The sequence below is a fragment of the Lontra canadensis genome, unplaced genomic scaffold, assembly GCF_010015895.1.
Source record: "Lontra canadensis isolate GAN:19392208 unplaced genomic scaffold, GSC_riverotter_1.0 scaffold27, whole genome shotgun sequence".
Lineage (NCBI taxonomy): Eukaryota > Metazoa > Chordata > Mammalia > Carnivora > Mustelidae > Lontra > Lontra canadensis.
Window position 1 is genome coordinate 18187756 of NW_022631021.1, and position 24653 is coordinate 18212408.

General features: G+C 41.0%; 1 protein-coding gene across 1 annotated transcript in view; it reads right to left on the bottom strand.

Moving 5' to 3' along the window:
• LRRC1 (leucine rich repeat containing 1) overlaps window positions 1-24653 on the bottom strand; it is a 148065-nt gene that overhangs the window by 36700 nt on the left and 86712 nt on the right. Inside the window, exons 3-4 of the mRNA XM_032864515.1 lie at window positions 10357-10435; window positions 6696-6785 (exon numbers count right to left, since the gene is read on the bottom strand). Coding sequence (XP_032720406.1) covers window positions 6696-6785; window positions 10357-10435 — 169 coding nt within the window. The remainder of the gene's footprint in view (window positions 1-6695; window positions 6786-10356; window positions 10436-24653) is intronic.

Sequence of the window (24653 nt, forward strand, 5' to 3'; positions counted from 1 at the left end):
CAACTAGAATTCTGATGGGGATTGAGTTGAATAAGTAGATTTATTTGGGGAGTATTGCCATCATAACCATACTAAGTCTCCTAATCCATAAACACAATGTCTTTCCATTTATTTAGGTCATTTTTACCTTCTTTCAACAATGTTTTGTACTTCGCTATATACGTGTCTTACATTTCTTCTGTTATATTTATTCCTAACTATTTCATTATTTTTGGTGCTTTATAAAGGGAACTGTTTTCTTAATTTCATTTTTGGTTTGCTCAGTGCTAGCATATAGAAATAAAATGGATTTTTACATTTTAATCTTGTATCCTGTAATCTTGCTGAATTCATTAACTAACTCCAATAGCTTTTTGTGGATTCCTTAGGATTCTTTCTATATAAGATCATGTTCATCTGCAGGCTAACCCATTTTTGAAAAGTAAAAAAAAAAAAAAAAAAAAGGTATGGGATTTACTTGAGTAGAAATTGATAAAACTGATCTCAAGAAAAATATTTCATTAGCATGGTTTTTGAAAGACAAATTCACTTACACTTTGTACCAACATCTGAAAACTCCTTAAAGCAAAAGTATCCTTCCTGGCTTTACTGGTAGAATCCTCCAAGAGGTTTTAGTGAGAGTAAAGCAAAAAGTCATTGTTCACCAAACAGTGTTTTCAAGGGCCTATCTGAAAAGTCAGTATTATTCAGCCAGTCTCCTTAAAGCCTACCCAAGCCTGGGAACTCTGTGAAGACCATAAGGAATGCTTCCCTTCTTGGCTGCTGCCCTCCCATGATAACTGGCAATTTCAGTGATATGTAGTCATTTACTTAATTTTACCCCCAGGGTTTTCTAAAAGGGATATAAAGAGGTCTTTATAAAATGCAAACATGTAAAAAATTTCAAGAAATAGAAAGTGCAGCTTCTTCATGGAACAAAGTTTAAGTTCAAAATCCCAGCTCTTCCAGCCACCAGCAACACAAACCTGGGCGAACTATCTATCCCCATTTCACAGACAAAGCTTAGGAAACTCAGGATGGTTAAGACTAACCACGAGTAGTATTGCTGTACTGACGCCGTATGTGTGCCTAACAGAGCACCCTCCCTTGTAAATGTCAGCAACACAGCTCCTCCAACTCCTCAGTTTCCTGCAACTCATGGATATGAATACAGCTGCTCTCACTGATCATCAAAATTAGCTATGAGCTTTCTCATTTTTGTCTCGTAACAAAAGCAGAAAAGGAAATGTGATAAATGTCAGAACTGATATTAAGAGGAAGAAGCTTGGGATGCCTGGGTGGCTCGGTCAGTTAAACGTACGACTCTTGATTTCGACAGGGGTCCCGACATTAAGACCCACTCTCCCCCTCTGCTCCTCCTCCTGCTCTTACTTGCTCTAATAAATACAAAAAAATCTTAAAACGAAGAAGCTTACCAGTTCTTCTGGTGAGATTATTTTCCCCCTGAAAATATATACTAAAATCTCTCCCTAATGGCTCCTTTTATCAGGGAAACTAAGCAATATTAATGGACAACAATTATTCTTCATTAAAAGGTTTTAAGTGCAATGGAGATAGGTTTCTTTTTTTCCATAGTTTCTTCTTTAATCAACAAATATGGCATTAAGTCAGAAAATTGACTGCATAGGAAGAGGCCAATGTGGTCCTCAAAAAGTTTTAAGAACCTAACTGGGTTGCCTCTACCATCAGGTTGGAAGCTAGCAGAGTGAAGGAGGTAACACTGTGCGCCTGATCCCGGTTACTCATTCGTTATGACGGAGCAACACTAGGGTTGGTCTAGACACAAAGAGAGTTTAACAACCAAAGACTCCCCCACTTACAGCGTACAATGTGATCCAGGTGCAAACACTTGAACACTGAACCACTAAACCTCTATGTATACCGCTAAACCTCTATGTACAGATAAAAGACTAATGTGCTCACTGCACGGGCAGTAAAGCATCGGTCAGGGAACCTGTGCGTTGAGGATCTACATCACCTCTTCCCATCGTTGGAGAAGGCTTGACAAAAGAGGAAGAATTTCAATCATTTAGGGAGGACAAACCTCGGCTAGTTGGTAAAGACAGGAAACAGGGAAACAATTTTAAAGCTCATTGTCATGACAGGCTCTGAAGCTTTGCACTGGCTTTGAGCAAAGCGTGCTGGGTCTACATCACGGTAAAGGCTCCATGGTGCAGTAGACAAGTAGTACTGGGCAGCAGCAACAGTGGTCTCCACACTTCACTTGAAAATTATTTGCTGCAGACTTTTTTCAAGCAAATGTTAAATGCAACATCAATATTAAAAAAAATTAAAAAGCTAATGAGAGACCTGCCCTGGCACAAACAAGGATCAGCAAAGCCCACCCACCAGAGCACCTTTTTTACTCTCCACAGTGCCAGAGTTCGCTGCGACCCCTAGGGACCTGAAAAAGAACTGAAGAACTGCCATCCAGCTTAAATGACTCCTAGTCTCTTCCAGAATGGGCGTCCTCACACACTTAAGTACACAGAGGTACTTTTCACTTAACGTTCTTTAGGTAAAAAAGAAAGCATTTAAAAATATTTTATTAAACTTTAAATAAAAAGTATTTTGGGCTGTCAGTGTGAGAGCCCTGTATTATGTAGCCAATCTTTTGTTTTATGTCTGGGGACAAAACAATTGGTTCTAAATTATTTTACTGCTTGGTGTAATGGCTACGCTAGGTGAAAAAATTCTTCACAAGTTACACTGACTCTTTCTTTCTTTTTTTTTTTTTTAAAGATTTTTATTTACTTGACAGACAGAAATCACAAGTAGGCAGAGAGAGAGATTGGAGGAAGCAGGCTCCTCGCTAAGCAGAGAGCCCGACGCGGGGCTCGATCCCAGGACCCTGGGATCATGACCTGAGCCAAAGGCAGAGGCTTTAACCCACTGAGCCACCCAGGCGCCCCACACTGACTCTTTCAAGAAGAACCATATTCTCAGCTTCATTTATTAAATCGTCATACTAATTTTTAAAAGTATCTTCTGCTTATGGTAAGATCTTTATTGAAATTCTGCTGATAAACTGCCACCCCCCCACCCCACCGACGTCAGTCACTTGTTTAGGAAGACTCATCAGAAGTTGCTGTGTTTTTGTATCTTTAACAAAAAAGAATTTTAAAAACAAAATCTTTTGAAGACGAGTTAGCATCTCACTCACTGTTAAACATCACCTTTACTTTGAAGGACAAGGTACCACACTAATGTGCAGTCACAGAAAAGGGTCAGCAAATTGGGGACATTACAACTTTTTAGTAAAAGAAAAAATGTGTGACTTTGCATGAGGGAACCAGAGTGCTCCAGTGTGATTCAAAAGATTTTCGTGATTATTCCTCGTCTCACTGAGATGTATTAGAAGGACTCTACTCTTCGAGAGACTTGCTTTATTAAAGTAACCACAGCGCTGGCACCTGGCAGTGGAGTGTAGGACGTGAGCTGCAGCGCTCTGCACCCCTGGAAAGTACGACCCCCGTGTGATGCCAGTTCCCTCCCACACTCTGACGGCCAGGGCTCTGTGCTCCCCAGTGTTCCTAAAAGGGCACTCCAGGATTCAGTGGAGCAACAATTTCAGCTTTCATGCACTGGGGTGCCCAGGGAAGCAGCAGCCAGCTCACAGGCACACCACAGAATACTTGACACTTGAGAGGGACACGGCAAGACTCCACATCTGTTAGCCGCTACGTGAACCACGAGCTCAGATCGTTCAGTTTCCACACTAGACGGCGTGACTTTCCCTCTAAGACATTGTATCTTTGCAAAGCTGGGTTTTCAGTGACAAAGGCAACTACCGGGTGAAAAATCAGTGTAGAACAGGAAAAGAGGTGGCGGTGTGAGAGGCCGGGCAGTGCCCGGCAGGGACCCACATCCTGCAGAAATATGTGGCAATGTTTAAAAATGAAATAAAAATATTTATTCTTTCCATTTATAGGTATTGCTTTTTCAAATAGCTACCAGGTTGTTAGGGCAGAAGTACTTAAGTTGGTTAGAGTTACCTATTTAATAACTGCCCCAGTTAGATAGTACCAGGGCCACTAAGAAAATGTTGCTGTGCCCCCAAGGGCCATGCAGGGGTAGTGTGGGAGGAGTAGTGGGAAACACGGGGCAGAGACCATAAGAGCGTGCTCCTGTTCCAAATTTGCCATCAACCCCCAAACACTCCTCCAGTTACCCGACCATCAGCAAACTGAACACACTATGGGACAGATGCTCACTGGTGGCCCCAGCTTTGAGGCACGGCAGTTGGCTTGCCCTAAAGGCCTCGCACTCTTCTCTAGGCTGGACGCTCCTGCCTATCGTGAGGTGGCCCACGTCCTTGACACATCCATAGCTTTCCCAGTTCATGCCAAGTACTGTGCTAGTCGCTGAAGAGAGAAACTGAGGTCCCATTTTCAGTGATGCTCAAAAGGCAGACACTGAGGGAGCTGGTGCATTTGACCCATAAGCTGAGTTAATTTACACAAAAACTCTCACTTCAGAATCTACAAAGATAACAGTAACGCTGATCATTCAGATGTCCATTCATGTCTTTTTCAAATTTTTTTGGAATATCAAATGTTTGTGCCTGAATTATAAAACCATACTATCTCTGAGTAGCTGTTTGGTTACTAAATATTTGGTTCAGTGCTCTAGAACCATTTGCTCAAGAAACCATCTGGGAATCCCCTGGGAAACTGAAGAATTGTTTTTATGAGGTAAGTCCGTAAGTTTCAAATACTGACTTGCTTAAAAATGTAGTATACTTATGCATATATGCAATTTCCACAACAATTTGCCATTTCAACTGTTTCAAGGTCCTTTCCAGCACAGTCTAGGACACCAGAGGTGCCCAATCTTTTCTAAGGAGTCTGTTCTTTGTTCTTTTCTACTAAGTGAAAACTTGCTGTTACTTTAGTGTGCATAAATCTTAAATCCAACAGGTAGAAATCATGGAGTCTCTTCTTTGATTAAAAATAATAACAACAACCAGGAACAGAAAACTCCCCATTTTTCATTTTCACAAATTGACCTAATAGGAAATAGTTGATTCACTTATCTGCCCCGTATTCTTATTTCCTGGGTGATGATTCACCACAGGGTACAAATTCAAAGTGAGAGTTTATTTTAGAATCAATCAGTATACATAAGGCCATAATAGTAGCACAAGATGATTAAGTCTAAAATCAAAACAAAACACAACAGTACCCTTACTATTGACAGAATATGCAGATAAACAAGAAATCCTAAACACTGACAGAGTACAGATACTAAGAGAAAAGATGGAACAAAGGATATGTAATTTATTCTAAAATTATTATTAAGTAACACTTTTTACTAAAACAATGCAGTGGGAAGTGACAGGGGTACTTTTGTCTATAAGAACATATTTTCTCTTAAAGCATTCAGGCTTGTTAAAAAGGATATGAATTGGGAGACCGAAGGGGTGAACAAGCAAGCAGGCAGTGGTAGGCTGAGAAGGAATAGGAAGGAGGGTATCAAGGGAATTAGATTCCAGAGATTCCTGAGGAGGAAGAGGAGTCAGTTTAGATCTTTAAATGGCTACTACTATATTCATTAGAAATACATGAATCTTGACACAGCAAAAGCGGTAAGTCATGAAATCCACAGTAAGACATTATTGTTTCCTCTGCAACAGATCCCATAAACTCAGAGTATACTGGGGGCTTCCTGTCTCCTTCCCCTCCTGAGACATTAAGGACACAAAACTGCATCAGCAAGTCTACTGACAAATGTTTAAACAGCTTGCATCTCAGAAAAGCATGAACTTGCAGGCTGTCTTCCACCTGCATAGGAGGGAGAAGAGGGCAAACTTGTCTGTGAAAAACAGGCTACTTCCACAGACCTCTGGAGAGAGACCCTTTGCAGAACAGACATCTGTCAGACACACTGCAGTTCTCAAAAACGAAATTTCTGTTTTGCCTTAGGACTCAGGCAGGACAGGTGAGCACAAAGGAAGTGTTTTATGACCCTGGGGAACACTGGTCCGCCAGCTTTGGTTGGCCAGGTTGGGCTTTTAGTTTAGGTGGTAAGGCATGAATCATGAGCCTGACTTAACCCACTGTATGTCCTGGAGGTACGGAAAAGATCTGCTGAGATAATTAATTCATCTGAGGGGATGAGTAAGAGAACATTTTTATTTCTTGCCATAGCCGTCCTCCCCGACCTCTAAGCCAGGAATGTGGAAATGTACTCATCCCAACCCATCAGTCTCCCAGTTCCACACCTGCTCTCCAAACACACCGTCCCCCCTCCCCCACTATTCTCTGGTCTGTATGGACAAACACTGGTGGACACAGCCGTTGTTCAGGGGTACCCACTCCAAGTTTTCAATAAAATTGCCAAGGGTGATAGTTCCTAACACTACGACTACCTAATTTATTAGCTGCCTATACGACTGGAGTGACCTTGTTTGCTTAAGTTAACTACTTTGGAATCCAACAGTTTGAAGAGCATGTCCAAACAAATTAGGTTTTTCAGTAGTAACAAGCAGCATTATCGTTTCTGGCCCTAAAAATTTAGGGGCAACTGAAAGCAAAAAATACTGGAGTCAGGTTATGATCCTTCTTTAGGGTGAGATTTGAGACTGGGTAAGAGGCTTTCTGAGTAGAAAAATCAGAGCTGTAAAAGAGGAGGCTGGAGTGGATGCTATAAACACCCTTCCACCCTGACATACACAAACCTCACAAAAAACTTACTTGCCAATATTTTCAGGCAGGGACTGCAGTGAGATGTCATTTACAGAAAGACACGTCAAATTCTGTAATTCAGGAAAGCTTTCTGGCAATCTGAAACAGCAATGACAACAAAATGTTGTTAACTGAAAAAGAAAAGTGCATGTACAGTGTAAACTAGACATAAATACAATGAGTTCTGCCATATGTTAATTGAAATAACCTCCTGTAAACTAAAGTATAAAAGGCATGTTTGCCTTGTCTTCCTAGACAGAAGGCACTGATAAGGAACAAAATCCAAGGCTCAGTTTACCTAGAAGTACAGAGGCATGATAAATGCTTGGTGGGGGGATCCAGAAATAATTAGAAAAGATATGCAAGCTCTCAGAATAAAGGAGAACAAATGCTGTGGCAGAAACAGATAAACAGCTGCTGAAGCGGAAAGTGACTATGAGTGAAAACACTTGATTGATTAGCAGAAAATAAAGAAAGTTTAGCCCAGAAGATTATAATAAAACATAGGATAACAGCTTAATAATTTTTGTTCTGTAGATTATAATACCCAAGGCAAGGCTATGAATTACTCAGAAGTGATCAATTGACAGCAATTGCCGCTTTCTTAATATTTTTCTTTTAACTCTATTTAAGATGCCAGTCACTTGAGATTATTATATGTTTCACTATGTTCTACACAAAAGGAAATTTTTTATACTTCCCTTAAATTCTACTGAAGAGTTAGATTTCAAAATAAAAATATTCAAAAACTTGCAAAGAAAGCTCACTTTCAGTATTTCTATGGTTACTTCCAGTTACGGAGGAAAAAAAAAACTAAAGTTAAAAAGATCTTGTTGAATCTAAAATGCCAAAGGTCTTTATACATAAATCTGCTGATATAGACAACAGAACACATGACCCGTTTTTTTTTGGAGGGGGAGGAGGAGGGGTAGGAAGAACTTCTTGCTTTAGCGATAGCCTCTGCATTAGAGTCTTTCATTTTTTTTTTCTTTTTCTAGGTTCCTTTTTTTAAAAAGCAAATTCTAGGTTACTGTTTAACATAAAATATAGGTAATTCTAAGCTTCAAAAGAAAATCCAAGCCCTGCAAGATGAGAGTTCTATGATTTTATTATGACTGAGATACATTCTCAGGAATGGTTTCAACAAAGTTGAAACCTCTTCCATAGCATAACAGAGGTAAGATTTTTTATTTATACTTAAGAAGATGCAACTGCATCTGCTTACCTGAGTTTCTACTTAAAGTACATATCATTTTATAAAACTAGCTAAAATGATCTTCAATATAAAGAAAATATATTTTTAAATGGCTGACTTCCTTTTTTTACTGGCTGTCAGCATTAAGGGCTGAACCGGTAAGTGTGAGGCACAGACATCGGGCTCAAAGAAGGGAATTCTAGTCTGAGCTGCCACTCAGAGGTCACATCATCTCAGAAGGTCATTTAGCCTCTCAGCCTCATTTCTTCAGCCATAAAATAAGTAGGTCAAACTCAATAATGTTTCAGGTCCTTTCCACTCACAGATAAGTCGTCATAATTCTTAAAGGAGTGCACCTGCCAAATCAAAAAGGCTTTAAGAAACCTCCCAAATGTGAAGCCAGGATAAAAACTGAGTAAAGCCTCCTACAATGTGGGTGTGTTCTGGTCCAGGGAATTTTGAGATAATGCTAAAGTCATGTGTCAGCAGGCATTAGAAAAGGAAAACTAAAGAGGTAGAAAAGGGGATTAAGCAATTGAATGGCTTAAAAAAAAAAAAAAAAAAAAGGAAAAAAACCTCCAGGGCAGCATAATGAGAATTTCCCAGCTGCCTAAACCTACAAGCTGCCTTAAGGATAAATAGCTTAGTTCAGTTCACTCCATTCCAGAAATTAAGGGAGAGCTGAAGATAAAATGATAAACAACAGAGGAATATAAGTTAACTTTCTCAGTTTAATTGGGAAGTCTTGGTCAAGGTGAAAACTTAAATATAAGTTCCAAGTGTTAATGAAAAAAGTACACACTGAACATCTCAGAAGCCCCGCAGAGGGGATTCTGGGGAGTAAGTAAAGGCTTCCCAAAGAAATGTCATGCGGAATATATACCTTACAGGAGTGCAGAAAGAGCAGAGAGTGAAACAAATGACCTATGAGTACTTTATAACAGCGAGTGTGACGTCTGACACAGGCAACCGAGGGCAATGAACGTCAAAGACAGGCCAAGCTCAGACACAAGGAAGGGGAGGCGGCATAACACCTGGAGAAGCAAGGACTTTACCTTAGGGACAGGGACTACAGAAAGGTCTGAAGAACGGGGACAACTGTATGGATGATGGTTAAGAAAGAAGACAAGACTCGAGGGCAGCGATAAGTTAGAGCTTACTGAATTTACTGCTTTTCATAAAAATAGATATTATTAGTAACATAGTCACTGAAATCCAAAAGAGGAAAATCAAAAATATTTTAAAAACATATTTACTTCTTAAAAATACCAGATATGGGGAAAACAACACCAAATAGACATTCCCTGGCAGTCCATACCCAGAAAGACCCAAGCAATGGGTGATATGTATCCCAAATTTTAACCTCATCTCAATTTTCCTAAAAAAAAAAAAAAAAAAAAAAAAAGAACAGAAGGGAAGTGGGAAGAATACATTTATTCTGAGGCTGCTTACAGGGTCTAGAAATCATAGACATGGACCCACCCGGGTTAGAGGTACCTCTAAGAACTTTTCCTGAGGACTGCCTCTGCATTGCCAGGTGTACAACAATTCAGGTAACCTGGCAACACAGGCATCTGGAAGGCAGTGATCAGTGGCCTCATGACTCAGCCAGCAGCCATGAGGAGGGGCTTATAACAGTACCACTCAGCTATGCCCAGGCAGGTGCTGTGTCATACCAGAAGAAGCAAGATCGGAATCAGTAGTAGAACAGTGACAGGTGGCTCTATGTGGAAGAATAACCCCAAAGAAATCCTCACAGTTATTGCTAAAGTAAGGGAACAGTGATGTGAGCAGAGTTTTTGCTTGTTTGTTTTAAAGGAAGAGTTGGAGGAAAGTTGAGACAGTAAATATGTTTCATTACTGGAGTGGAAAAAACATCCCTTATTAGGACTTCTTGGATAACTAGAGGGTAAGCTCTCTGGGAGTTTAGAACTCAGCCTTATCCCACAAGATAAGCAATAGAGTACAGAGTATCTATGAACTACTTCGGTGCTTCACATGGCTTCAGAAATGTAGTCCTCACTCCTGTTTTGTATACTACTACATGGTGCCTCCCCTCACCCAATATCTGTTCAATGTTCCATCAATAGCACATGTGCATCTTTTACTGCACAGTGTGATTTATAAACAAGTATCTGTGAAAGTCAATCATTTTTTTTTAAGATTTTATGTATTTATTTGACAGAGATCACAAGTAGGCAGAGAGGCAGGCAGAGAGAGAGAAGGAAGCAGGCTCCCCACTAAGCAGAGAGCCCAACGCAGGACTCGATCCCAAGACCCTGAGATCATGACCTGAGCCAAAGGCAGAGGCCTAACCCACTGAGCCACCCAGGCGCCCCGTAGGTCAATCATCTTTGATAAAGATAGCCATCCATCTGGGTACCCCCACGATGGCTGACCAGGTTGTGTTCATGGTTTGGTTCTCAAAGAGGGTATCCTCAGTACTATAGACAGCAAAGCAAGCAGAAAGGTTACCTAGTCAGTGGGTTTCCGCTGAAGTCAGCTATCTGCAGTGCTTTACAGAATGAGATGCTTTCTGGAATTTCAGGAATATCTGTAGGAGCAAAGAAAACATCTATCATTTACCACCATCATTACTACTTTTCATCATCCTCAAGATGGACAAAAGTCACAAGAGAATATCTAGTAAGTACTACCTCTACCTAAATGAGGCATTGATTTCTAGAGTATTTTTCTATCTTTATTTTATATTTGCTTTCCTAATAGAAGATATATTCTTAGTAGAAGCACATTAAAGAAAAACTATTCAAGAGCCAATGGATGGACCTTATACTAAATGAAATAAGTCAGAAAAAGACAAATAATGTAGGAACTCAAATTATATGTGAAATCTTATAAACAAACCCAAAAACAACCCATGGAGAGATCAGATTTGTGGTTACCAGAGGGGGGAAAATTGGATGAAGGTGGTCAATGGTACAAACTTCCAGTTATAGGACAGGTAAGTACTAGGGATGTAATGTACAACATGATGACAATAGCTAACACTGCTCTATAGAATATTTGAAAATTGGTAGAGGAGAAGTGCTATGGGTTCTCATCAAAGGGAGAAAATTTCTTTTCCTTTCTTTCTTTTCCTTTTATTTTATCTATATAAAATGATGGATGTTAGCTGAGTGGTATCATTTCACGATATATGTAAATCAGACCATCATACTCTCTACATATAGTGATGAATGTCAGTCAATTAGTTCTCAAGAAAAGTGGAGGGAAAAAAACCACCACCACCAAGTCCCATCACCCTATCAGAAGTCACAGATGGCATTCTGTCGTAATTCCCAGTAAGCTAGTTTTTCTTACATTTTCACATAGTTATATCAGTACACAGTATTCCAGAGTATGCATCTTTAAATTATGGGCTTTCTTCTTCTGGGTATAAACGTAACAATTTGGAAATTACACAAAAGTCCAAAGACGAAAATAAAAACCAACAGCATTTCCATCGCCTAGAGATAATGATTTACTTTGATGTATTTTTTTCACTGCCATCACACACATAAACACACACAGTGTATATAAAAAGATTATATTTCAAAATACTAGATTCATGCTGATTTGGGCTTTTTTCAATGTACATCATTTTACAAACTTTTCCCCATCTTTATTTGTCCAGTTTGCCATTTTTAATGGCAGAAAACCCACTGCATATATTTTCATATTTCATTTAATCAATCCCTCATTGTTAGACATTTAGGTTGTTTCCAAGTTCCTGATGTTATAATTATATTTATATCCATTTCTGATTATTTCCTTAGGCTAGCTCCCAGAATTGTAATTACTGTGTCAAAGGCATTAGCAAGTCTACAGTCTTCAGTAAATACTATTAAACTGCCTTAGAGGAAGGCAAGTTTACTGCTTATACTTCCATCAGCCTGTACAAGGTGCCTAATTCAACACTTCTCTTCCTCCTTTCTTTCTCTTACTTTTAAAAACTGCCAATACTGGGGCACCTGGGTGGCTCAGTCAGTTAAGCATCTGACTCTTGATTTCAGCTGAGGCCATGATCTCAGGGTGGTGAGATCGAGTCCCGCATTGGGCTCCACACTGAACGTGGAGCCTGCTTAAAATTCTCTCTTACCCTCTCTCTACCCTGCTCTCACTCTTAAAACAAACAAAAAAACAAAAATCCTGCTAATACTATTGGTAAAAATAGCCTGGCAACATTTTGTTTTATATTCCTTTTATTACTAATGAGGCTGAATATTTTTCCCTATGTTTACTGATCACTAAATATTTTGATTTTGAAATGACCAAAATTGTTAAATTTCTCTTTCTCTTGGTACAAAACCTGGGGTTACAGCTTTTAGGGCTTTAAAGATTTATTTTATAGCATTTAATTTCAAGGGTACATTTATTTTGGACATATTAACATTAAGAAGGCCTTAAATAGAAAAGGTTCTCCTGGTCCCATGCTGTTTCTTCTACTAATTCTACAAGTGCAAGCCAAGCCAAAACATACCTAATATTTCTCAGGTGGGAGTGGCAGGGAGAAGAGAGAAATAAAAGGGGAAATGGATGCCCTGGTCCAGCAACCGCAAAGTAATCAGAAGCTACATAAACGCTTTTAGTTCAAACTTCTAAGCCAAAATCATTTAAGTTTGTGGTAACATTCTTGTTACACTCCTCTCTGCCTTGCATGGTCATATAAGGTAGTAAAGAACAAACACCATGACCCTAGTTTCATAAACATCACAGCTATAGACACACAAGCACACACACTTTAGTCTGGAATGGATTTTTAAAACACACAAACATATGGGGGTCCTGAGGTAAAATTATACTAGGTGGGTCTATTAGATGTATTACTTTATTTCACCTCAACATAAATTATTTTAACTTCCATTGTACAAAGTGGACAGTGAGGCTCAGAGAGATGAAATGACTTCCTCATCATCACAGGCCTATTCCACTGAGTGCCTGAGCCTCCCATGCGGAGATCACAGCACCGTCGTGCTTAAGCATGAATGACCACACACAAATCCATCACAGAACAAGCACAGCTATCTAGGCAAGTGAGGCAGTGACATGCTGTGGCCTGCTTTGGTCTGAAAGGTGCTGGCTGGCCTGTACACTCCATGACAGTCCCTCTTCTGCCACTACTTCAAGGCCTGGTGAGTGGTCTTTATAAGACTGAGGAAAGAGGTATATGCATCACACCAGGAACATCACAAGTGCCAAAGAAGATCAAGCGGGACACAGAAGTACACATTTTACATCAACTTGCTGCTCTATCCTAGACAAGGAAAAAAAAAAAAAGGCAAGGAAACAGAAAGAGGAAAGGAATGTCCATTAGGTATCATCTTTAATATTCTTCAGAGCACTAGAAACATCACTGAGGCTTGGGAAGACGGGCCTGTCAGGGGAACACATGAAAAGTGGCTGTGAGAAACTCTGGTCAGTGCTGATCTGGAATCTAGAGATCTGAGGGTAACAAAAGTAAGTGCCAGAGAACACAGCACAGCTGGACTCAGTCCATGCAGAGCTGACAGAGAGGTCTGCCTCATAGGAAGGCATTCCCTCCTTAGGGTAACCTGCTCATACACACAGGAGAAGTAGCAGATCAGCAAAGAGAACACAGGTCTCCTGACTCTCAAGACCATTTCCTTCTACCATATGCACGTTCTGAACTTAAAGAAAGAGAACGTATTTGCTTGTGCAAATATAAGCTTTAGACAAGGATAGGAAAGGTGTGATTTGAAGAGTCCTGAATACTGGTTTGCTTTAGGGTGCTAAAAGTATTAGAATAAAAAAAAACAAGTAAGAAAACATCTACTCACCCTTAAATACCCAGCTAAAATGTCATATACTCAGGGACACCTTCCATGGGTCGCAAGATGAGACTGGATTCACCCACTCTCAGGCTTCACTTTTGTGAGATCTGTGACAGTTTTAATAATTTTGTTTGCAGTCAATCACCTTTATTAAGTTCTGTGTTCATTGGAAAGAAAGACCTTGTGGGTATTGTCTGTTGCTGCTTCCCTAAAGCTGACACAGTAGTGAGCTTAAGCAGTACACAAGTGCCAAATGAATGATAGGCTGATGTTACTAAGCCCCTATAACAGTTGCTCTCTCATTTGAGTCAGGAACTCTCCCCATAAGATTAGTATTATATTCATTTTACTACTGGCAGGAACACTGCTTAGTCCCAGATCTTTGACAAGATGGAATATAAAGCTTTTAGATTATTCTCAGCTGAAATCCCCTTTGATCCTTAAATGTTTTGCTCAGGACAAACAGGAGGTTTGAGAGTAAAAATATGAAAAAATATATATAAATGCCACCGTCTCAATGAAACCTAGGCTGAGCACTAACCTCATTAAAAAACTAATTTGAATCCTTTCCTCCACGCCAATTCTTACATTCAATTTCCAAATCCCTCTCATATTCTCTAATTATTGTTCCTGGCCATCCTTTTCTGTCCACTCCTACTGTTATCAAGTTAGTTCAGACCTCAATCATCTAGATGTCTAGAATATCCTCTTTAATGGTCTTGCCCTGTATCCAATTTGTCCTCCATCAAATCCAAAGAGCCACAAGAGCAATCTGCACCAGTTTTCTGCATTTGCTAGTTTTATGCCCGAGCGCAAACTACTTAACCTGTGTCTTGGTTTCCTTAACTATAAAATGAGTCATCAACAGACTTTTTTTTTTTAATTAATGCCAGCGCATCATACCTTCGGTGCTACACAAGTTCAGAGAAAAGAGAAAATTAGACAAAGAAAACTTACACTTTGAACCAAATAAATAAGAGTGGAGGAGAAACCCAGGCATGAATGGGGCACTGAATGCAGTGAAGAGAGGGTAAGTCCTGGGGAAAGAAGGTGCAGTATAAACTTCAGGATATCAATATGGGAGTATGTGAAGAGAAGGCTGAAGCAAGCTCTTGATAACAGATTACCAAATGCCAGGTTGAGCTATTTAAAATTAATTTGCTAGACAAGGAGTTTCCTCTTCGATAAAAAGGGGAAATCACCTCTGGCTTAGGGATGTCCCAAGGATAAAGCAGAGTAGCATGAATAAAAGCACATGGCACTCTGACCTCTTTCATTAATATTTGAAGGAAACCAGTAGAGAGGACCACTGGTTTCCATTCAAGGCCAAATAATCTGAGGAAGAACAGTAGCATTATTAATAGAGATGAGATGATTTAGAGGGCTTTTGCCATTGTTTTAACTATCTGAGAAGCAATAATGATTAACTTCTGAACACCTATTTACATAAAAATATTAGAAATAATGAGATTTTCATCTACTCATTAAGGAATGTACCCCTAAAACTTCTACCACCATAGTTCAAGCTTCTATATAAGGTGAAACAAACAAATTTTAATCATGTTTTTCATTAATTCAAACTGGCTTTGTCTCATCTAGTCTAAGAATAACAGCATAAAATTTGATATTTACAAAATGTCTGTGAATGATTATAAAATTAAGTAATCTTTTCCCTACAACTTTCTTAAGATAACCTTTAATTTGGACCCACTCTAAGCCATGATTATTTCTGAATCAGAATTGCCTCAAATTAGTGAGATATAATCGTACTTAAAAATAAAAATAGTGAATCTGTAGTTTACCAATATGACCGTTACTACAGTCTGTATACAGGAAATGGAAAATTACCCCTAACCTCTGTCAGTGCAAAATATCTTCACCGCCACCAGAAAACAATCCTGGCACCATTAACCCCAGGGCTTCCGAGACAGACTACAGCTTTCACCACAGATACGATCGGTTAAATAGTAATTTAAAAAGACATATTCTTTTCTGGACATCCATTTGTAACACACCAAGTTGAGATTCTACCTTCCTCACTTTCCTGCCCCCCCAAAATACAGAGGCTTACCCCACATTCTTCAGTGGGGAATAAGGGCTCTCTTCCTACATGCCCAGAATCCTCATGGTGGACCACACCCCTTCCTGAAAAGCTATTGCCATTTTGGGACCCCTCTAGTGATGGAGATAGATTGGACTGATGGATGTCTCAAGTTTCTCCTAGGCACACTTGAGTTTACAAACGTCCAGGGCATTTCCTTTCGTGGAGGACTATGCACAGTCTGTTTTGATGGTAGCCCCCATACATTGAACAAAATCTTTCTGGATAAATCAATTACTCACTGGCATTTCTTGTTTTATATAAATAGCATCTCTTTTCCTCCTGGGCTCAAAACTTCTGTGATGTTAGTAAGTGAGAATACTAGGTTCTCTCCACGGAGAACACCACAAAAACGTTACACAAAACGAAAGTCTTAGGTATTTTATGGCTACTCTCTAGGGTTATCTAATTCATGTTGACAGCATTGTTGACATAGGAAGTTGAAGAAGCCTAGGAATGCTTAAAGAAATCAAATGCTGACCCCCCCCATTAATTCATCTTTTTTTTTTTTAAGATTTTATTTATTTACTTGACAGAGATCACAACTAGGCAGAGAGGCAGGCAGAGAGAGGAGGAAGCAGACTCCCCGCTGAGCAGAGAGCTGGACGCGGGGCTGGATCCCAGGACCCTGGGATCATGACCCGAGCTGAAGGCAGAGGCTTTAACCCACTGAGCCACCCAGGCGCTCCTTAATTCTTTTTAAAAAATTGCAAAGAATAATATTTTAAACTTCTGGGCCTATTATGTGGCAAGTTGGTAAGTTGAAATGTTATTTTTGAAAGTGGGGCAAGAGCTCTGTAAGCAATCATCTCCACTCGTTGCATCAGCAAGGTGGCTGTGTTAGCTTCATTAGGACAAGGTGCTAGCTAGCAAGGTTGGGGGCCTGGATTTGGTCCAAGTGTGGGGCAGCCTCTATCCCTGGTTCCAGCCATGCTACAGTCTGAGGACACTTTGTGAAACTTGTGACTGAAAAAACAGCCACGGCTGTGCAGCCTGTACTGAGCATTTAAAAAAGTATCATGCATGCTTCTCAGCACTCCGCACAAATTAACTCCCGGAAGTCTTCACGATGACTAGGAAGGCTACGGAGATCGCCTCCATTTTCTGGATGAGGAACAGAGGCACGGCAGGGGTACGGGCCTGGCCAGTAGGCAGGAGGGCCAGGCTTTGAACGTGGGCCTTCTCCCTGCAGATCCTGTGCTCCTCACTGTAAACTTGTCTTGTCTCTAGAAAGAATGTGTGAGGTCAGGAGAAACCGCAAAATCCAACCCAAGGGCCCTGCTGCCAACAGCCGCCGGCGCGAGCTACTTGTGGAAAGCCTAGGGGAGCGCTGCCTCTGAATCTCCAGAAACTCAACTGAAGGGAGCCCGGGGTGGGGGGAAGGGGGGGTGATGATGGGGAGTGCTATCCCATCTGACAGTTTAGGACAGCTTCAAACATTTTGCTTCTCCCAAATTCTTCTGATTAAATAAAACCAAATAATCCATTTTCAAGATAATGTAATAAAAAATATCGAAGTAACAAGGAAGCTTTAAATTTAATCCTGTGGCATGGTTAATCTTAACTTTCAGTTATGACGTAGTATTGAAGCTGAGTCTAGTATTTGATTAATAAGAGAACAATAAAATGTCTCCTCATTATTTCTTGCTTAATGTAACTCCCACCAGGCAAGAGAAAGAATTTAATCAATGCCACTGACAAAAGTGCAATACAGTGTCATGAAATTTCTATTAAACCTTCTTTGAATCCCCTCAGATAGAGTGGGCCTCCCACAGTGCCCAATACTTCTCTCTGTAAGCACTCTGCTCAAAGGTGATTAGTGATAAACATTTACTCAATACCGCGCTTCCCCCTAGATCTGTCCTCCACTAACACAGGGATCAGATCTACAATGTCTCCCAGGGGCTCCCCCACCTTTACCACAGTGTAGGTCTTTAACAGGCGGGCATTCAACAATACTTCCTCACTCATTGCACTGGGCCTGGATCAGAAGAGAGATCTCAGGGCCAGCACCCTCACTTAGCATAGGTAAACATCCACTGCTTTGAGCCTTGGGTCCCTCACAAAGGGCGTGTTCAGATTATCTGCCTTATCCAACAACCAGGGCTACTGAGAGGTACAATGAGGTAAGATACAGGATAACTTGGTAAAGCACAAAGATGGAAAGGAATAAAAGAGGGGAGAAAAAGGCAATTCTTCTTAAGCAGCACTGACTGGTTTTGAGTGTGGGTCACTTTTTATATCAACTTCTGGGATCTGGGGCGAATGTCTTCTTGCCTTCCTCTTAACCCCAACATAACACTCAGACTAAAGGGAAAAATGTCATCAAGAACTTCTATCAAAAGACAAGAAATGGGTGTTTAAATAAGTCTTGGTTGTTAGTATCCAACCTTCTTTTTTTTTTTAATTTCTTTTTTTAAAGATTTTATTTACTTATTTGAAAGAGAGAGAGCAAACACAAGTGGGGGGCAGAGGCAGAGGGAGAAGGAGACTGCCCACTGAGCAGGGAGCCAGACACAGGGCTTGATCCCATGACGCTGGGATTATGACCTGAGCTGAAGGCAGACGCTTAAACCGACTGAGCCACCCAGGTGCCCCTATTAGTAACCAATCTGAGAAAAAGATTGGTGTAACTGCATGAACTGTTACAAATTTGAAGACAGTACCTCATTACCACATCACTGATGTTAAACCAAGTCAGAGACGAAGGAAAAATAATGCAGCATAAACAGACGGAGCCATCACAAAGAAAGTCACCCCGTGAACTGCCCTGCAAAGAAATCCGGGGCAGAGGCAACCCTAACAGGAACATAGCAATTCACAGCATGCGCATGGACATCAGAGACAGCTAACCTTGCCTGAACGCTGCATCGACATTCAATAATCCACTTTAAGACTTGTTCAAGGATGAACAACTGCCCATCAGAGTTTAATTACATTTATATTTCTAGTCTACAAAGGGAAAATATGTAAGACGTGACCTAAAGGTATTAACTCAATTTAAATAAAATAAAATTTTTTAAAAAAGAAAACGAGGGCCATAGCTCACCCTGGTCAGTGCTGAGCAGACAAACCCAGCTGGCCGTCATGGTGGTGCCTGTGTGCACACTTACACACATACATGTAGCCCTCCTTCAGTTATACAGACACTTTACAGTTTCTAACACAATACTGCTGCTTCCGATGAAGATCTGAAATTGCTACCCAACTGCCTGGTACTCAGAGGAGCCTCTTTTGAAGTTAATCACCTAACAGTTATTATCACTGCCACCTCAGCCACAAGCGGAAACTCAGGCACTCAGAGAAAAAGCTGGGGATAGGCTCAAGATCAGGCCAAGCGACAGTTACGGCTCTGAAAAAGAACTCCTCCCCTCCAATCCCTGCTGTTCCACGGGGCTGTCTCCAAAGAGGAAGAGCCGCCATCCTTAGGGCCTATGACGTACCAGGTTCTGCAAAGGGCATTTTGCATGAAGCATCTCTAACCCCCGACAACAAATTATGAGATTAACAGATGCAGAAGCAGGCTTGGGAACATTAACTAGATTGTCCATTGTAGAAGAGCAGAGCTTTGAAATTCTAGTTCATCTGCCTCGGGGCTGAGGAAGCCAGAGAGGTAGCTACTGAGGAGCGGGACAGTCAGATCCGATCAACTCCAAACAGGCCGAATAAGAGATGCCTGGGAAAATGACTATGGAGAGAAAGAGGAGGTAGAAACACAAGCCTGCAACTCTGAGCTATCCCATTTGGCAGGCATTTCACACACAGGTGGGGGTGGATGCACAGTCTGAGAAAGCAAGCAAGCGTGAACCTCCTGTTATGGGGCAGGGGCCACCCAACAGGCAGAGGGAAAAGAACTATGGGGGCACAGCCAAGAAGTCAGAGAGCAACGAGTATCACCAAGCGACAATCAACAGGTAAGGAAGAGGTGGACTTGGCTACTGGGAATTTGCTGTGGCCTTCAAGAGGAAACACACATAATGGTTTGAGGGGAAGTCAAAAAACGGAGGCTGAGAGGCCAGTGTCATCCACCGGCTTCTGTGGAAAAAGAAAAAGGGAGTATAAAGCAGTAGGGGCTCAAGTCTAGTAAGAGACACAGGATTCCTAATCAGTAGACAAGGCAACTGGGTGGAAGGTGACAAGATTTTCTGACCATGAAGCCAAATTTATCTAAAAGGACAGTTGTCTTCTGTTTCATCAGAAATTATATTCTGCCTGGAGGGCTGAAATCTGTCTTTTACTAAAATGGCATTGATAATTTTCCTTATCAAAATAAAGAACAACCCTGTGTCATAATCCCATTTAAAAAAAATTATAAGGCCCCATTAAAAATCTATAAGACTGAGAACCTGGGAAAGTATGCCTTCAAAAAGTCTGGAGGAGAGGAAAGGGTTTTGTAGCTTGAGGGAGATACCAAGGTCAAGGGAGAAGTTCAAGTTAATGTGTTTGAGTTCGATTTTTGTTGTTGTTTGGAAAATCGGTGGAGTGAACAGGGAGGCAGACAGATGTGGAATGGGAGAAAGCTGTGAAAGCACATTCCCATCTTTGCCCAGAAGCCAACAAGAAGGGCGGCACAGGGAGAGAGAGGAGACCTGGAGAGTACGGATTTCAGAGCCCTGGTTATGAGAAAAGGAGAGGAGAGGAGCCTGGGAGAAGGCAGGCCCCCAAATGGAGAGCCGACTCAATGGATGAGACCCACTTATCCATAGCAGAGGCAAATGACAAAATCCCAGGATCCAGGGTCTTAAGAAGAAACAAGTCATCACACTATGAAAGATTCTCAGGAAAAACAAACAAACAAAAACAAGAAAAATGGGAGGGTCCTATTAGCATGGAGTCCTTATTATGTATAAAAAACCATCGATGGATACCTGGCCGGACTCAGAATTCAAACACTGCAACTTATAACAACTAGTGGAGAACAGAACCAGCATGCGGACCGGGATGCTGACAAGCTGCAGTGAAATACTGAATGGTGTGACTCTGGGAGCACTTGGTACATCATATTGCTTCGTTGAGAATTATTTACTACTTGGGTAAAACAAGGTCCTTGTGTGCCAAACAGTCTGGCTGATTAAGACACTCTGAGTGCTGTAATGCTGCTTGCCTGACTCGATCCTGCCTAAAATATCTGGGATTGTCAAACAAGACTAAATATGCATCCATGATTCAAGTCTGCATTTGCTGCCACAGCTGTTCCTCTGGGTGTGCAGGGGGAGAAGAAAATGCTAAATGGAAATTTTTTTCAAAGGCATCATCCCATTTATCATATTATTCCAACCACCACAGACTCACCCAGGAGGCAGCCAGCCTTGTAAACAAAGGCCTAATTCCTGCCTGAGCAGCCTTCCCCGTGCCTGTAAAGGCACAACGCGGAGCAGAAAGGCGGACGCGGGTCTCTCTAGACAGAGAGACCCATGAAAGGCCCACAGAGAGAAACTTTGTCAAAGTTTTATTTTAGAGTCTTGGTAACTTCTGCTGCCAAAAACTTTCCCAGCCCAAAAGGTTTTTGCCTAATTCCAGCCACAATTACCGAAATAACCTTTACGCCTCAGCTTTTCCTCCCCAGCAGAGTTCTGGCTAAGCAAACACAAATACGTCTTGAGACACAAGACTGTGATTCGCAAATATAAAAATAAATTAACCAAAAAGCAAAAAAGAATTACAGAATTGTAAATGTTAGGTTTCATATAGAATAATGGAAAGGGGCAAAAACAAACAAACAAAAAAACCCCATGTGGACAGTTTGGCATTTGGGTGAGTAACTCTGTTCCCAGAACAAAATTCTGAATAGTGCCTATTTAAACCTCTCAGTAACAGCAACTAAATACCAAAAACTAAAAAACAGCATTTGTATTCATCTCCTACTTCCACATTCACTCAAAACTGCAGTTTAATTTTAATTATTCCCATTTAATAGGGAAAAAATTAAAATGACTGGTATTTATGCATCAAAATTCTCTAGGAAAATTCTAAGTCTTCCAATAGATGAATGCTCTCGATCCAAAATATTAAGTCTTCAACTTTTCCCCAAGTCTCCTCCATCTTCCCTGGACAAGACTCCCTCCCCTGAAGTGCAAATCAGAGCCTGTGGTTAGACCCTTCCTTTGCATGAATTCTACGGGCTTGCTTCCCTGTCTCATGTTACCTTTTTGAGTATACTTAATCTTTGCATGAGGATCTGTGACTCTTGTCAACCGAAATTAAACATCCTACTAAACGTGATGTTCTCTTCTCACACCCCCACACCAAGCACAGTGTTTGTGAATTGACAGACTCAACCACAGGCTAGAATGAGTCATTCAAACCCTAAAATCACTCTGGGTAACAGAACAGATGAGAGGGTGCAGGGCCGGGAGTGAATGCAGTTCTCCAGAAAGGCAAGAAGCCATGTGGCCCAAATAAACTAGCCAAAACACGGATTCTCAACGGCTGTCACCAGCTCTTTCCGATGCACATCCCTAACCTAGGTCTACTGAAACCACTGTGTGCTCCAGAGCCTAGGGATCCTCAATTTCAGAGTACATTGCAATCAGTGAGAGCACTTACTTGATGATAGGGTTGGCCCCCCTCCCAGCAACTGTTTCACCAGGTCCAGGGTCCCGGGAAGGAATCTGCCTTTTTAATGCAACACTCCTGGAGATTCAGATAAAGAAGGTCTTAAAGCTGCCCCTGAGAAACACTGACGCATTTAACTTAATTGGGTCTCAGTCCTGACTGCGTATCAGAACCACCTGAGGCCAATCATCACCTGAGATTCCAATAAATCCACCTGGGGTGGGATTAGGGCAGTGCTTTAAAAAGGGCTGAATCTAATATGCAGCCATGTTACGAACCACTACCCGTGAGGCCCTGGTCATTTTAGTGTGTATCTGACTATTACTTGTGGCTCCCATCCATAATTTACCTCCGTAATAAAGCTATTTCTGCTCTTAGATTGAAGCAGAGCCAACACGTAAAGGCTGTGTGTGCTGAAGGCTGTGTTAGGTTGCCTCAAATAGGACATAAAACAACACATAACAAGGGAAAGTGTTTTGTTGTTCAGCTGAAGATGGGGAGTGGATGGAAACGGGAACCGCTTCAACCTACTTGAACTGCCTCCTTCCCATATTTAAGTAGAATAAATTTTTAAGAAATCCCTTTACCTATACTACAAGCATACCTTTCCAAAAGTAGCCCTTTAAAAAAAGAGGTTAAACTAGAAAACAGAGTGCAAAAGGTATTCTAAAAAGGGCTCAAAAACATGTTTACATGATTCAAAGAAATACTGTAGAAAAAGCTTAATGGCTTAAAAATTACTAATTGTCAACTGACAGAAGAAAACATATGCTATTTATAATGTATTTAACTTCTTAAAAAGAATCAAAATGTATACATTAAAATTAGTATTACCCCCTGAAAGCAGTCATCACATGAGGCATGCATACAAATTCTTCTGGCACCAACACTTGCTAAATGTTCTGGAGCTCTTTCTTAGATTTACAGTGAGTGGTTTCTCGTAACTCAATGTTTTGAGAAAAACTTGCAGAACCAATGCTGTTTCTATGAATTATAAAAAATTCGGTCCTAGGGCCCAGTATAAAATATACTCTGTGTTTCAGGGAAACGTCACTCTGAATATGATCTATTATGGCAAGTGTGGTTCTATTCTCATATCCCAGAGTAAGCCTCACAGGGCCCCCAGCCGCCAACCAAGTTTAGGATGAAAAGGGTTAGAAAGAAGGGGAAATGTTTGCTTTTTTACTGAAGGGTAATTCGAGTTGTTATAATAGACACTTGAATTTTGGACTAGGCAAAAATCATTTCCTGTACTTAAGCCATTATTCTATGGATTTAATTGAAGGCAAGAAAGGTCAGATTGTGAAGACATCAGTTTAACCTAAATGCTGTTTGGGATCTTGACCCCACCAGCAACTGTTTAGGTTCCGTGAGTCTCCTAGCTCCAATTTAAATTTACATGAGCTTTTCTGGGGATTAAAATGCAGACTCCAGGGAACCTCCTCAGAAATTCTGATTGTGCAGTCCTTATGTAGGGTGGAAATATGCCGTCTTAACAAGGATTCTAACAGAGGTAGTGTCAAGCCCACCCGGAGAAACACTGCTCCAAGTGAATGAAGACCGTACTCTGAAGTCTAAATTTTTAGACAGAAGGAATACTTGTTCTCACCATTCCTATAGGCCCCTTCTTCTGTGGTCTACTGATCAGCAGGGCATTCTCTTTCCCCTTTTAAACCTATAAACATGGTTTTGCCCACGTTGTCGGAACATCTCTGGGCGTACACTGTGGCCTGTCATCACTTGGACAGTCCTACTGCTGTATACGTGATAGTTCCTCACTGCCTGACACAGACAGGGGGCACAGTAAAGGCTTCCAAACTGTTTGAACTCAGTGCAGAAGTTCAGACATACTCCTTTTTAAGAACCTAAAATGCATGATAAGTATCTCACCTTCTAATTCCACGGAAGTGCTAAGCTTGTCACCCCTGACAGTCACCTACCAGGTTCTGAATAGATTAACTTTATGCACATAATTGAAGAAATCTGCCCCTCCAGGCTGGATGAAGGGACTACAAACCCTGTCCCTCGTTAAACAGGGCCATCCATATAAGAAGCGCTCCTACAAATCAAAAGGTGACAAAAAAAGGTGCTTTCCTCTCAGCCAGTTTCTCTCTGAAAATCACAGTAGAAGGCATGGAAGCAATACTACCAACGGCTAAAAACATTGATTTGTTCATTTATTCATTCATTTGTTCCTTTACCCATTTATTTAAGGAGCTGCCTATGTGGCAGAAAGGACGGTGAATATGAGAGACACAGCCTTGACCCACTGTGATCCACCATCCAGTGACTGAGAGAGGTATCAAAAACACAGCCCAATATCG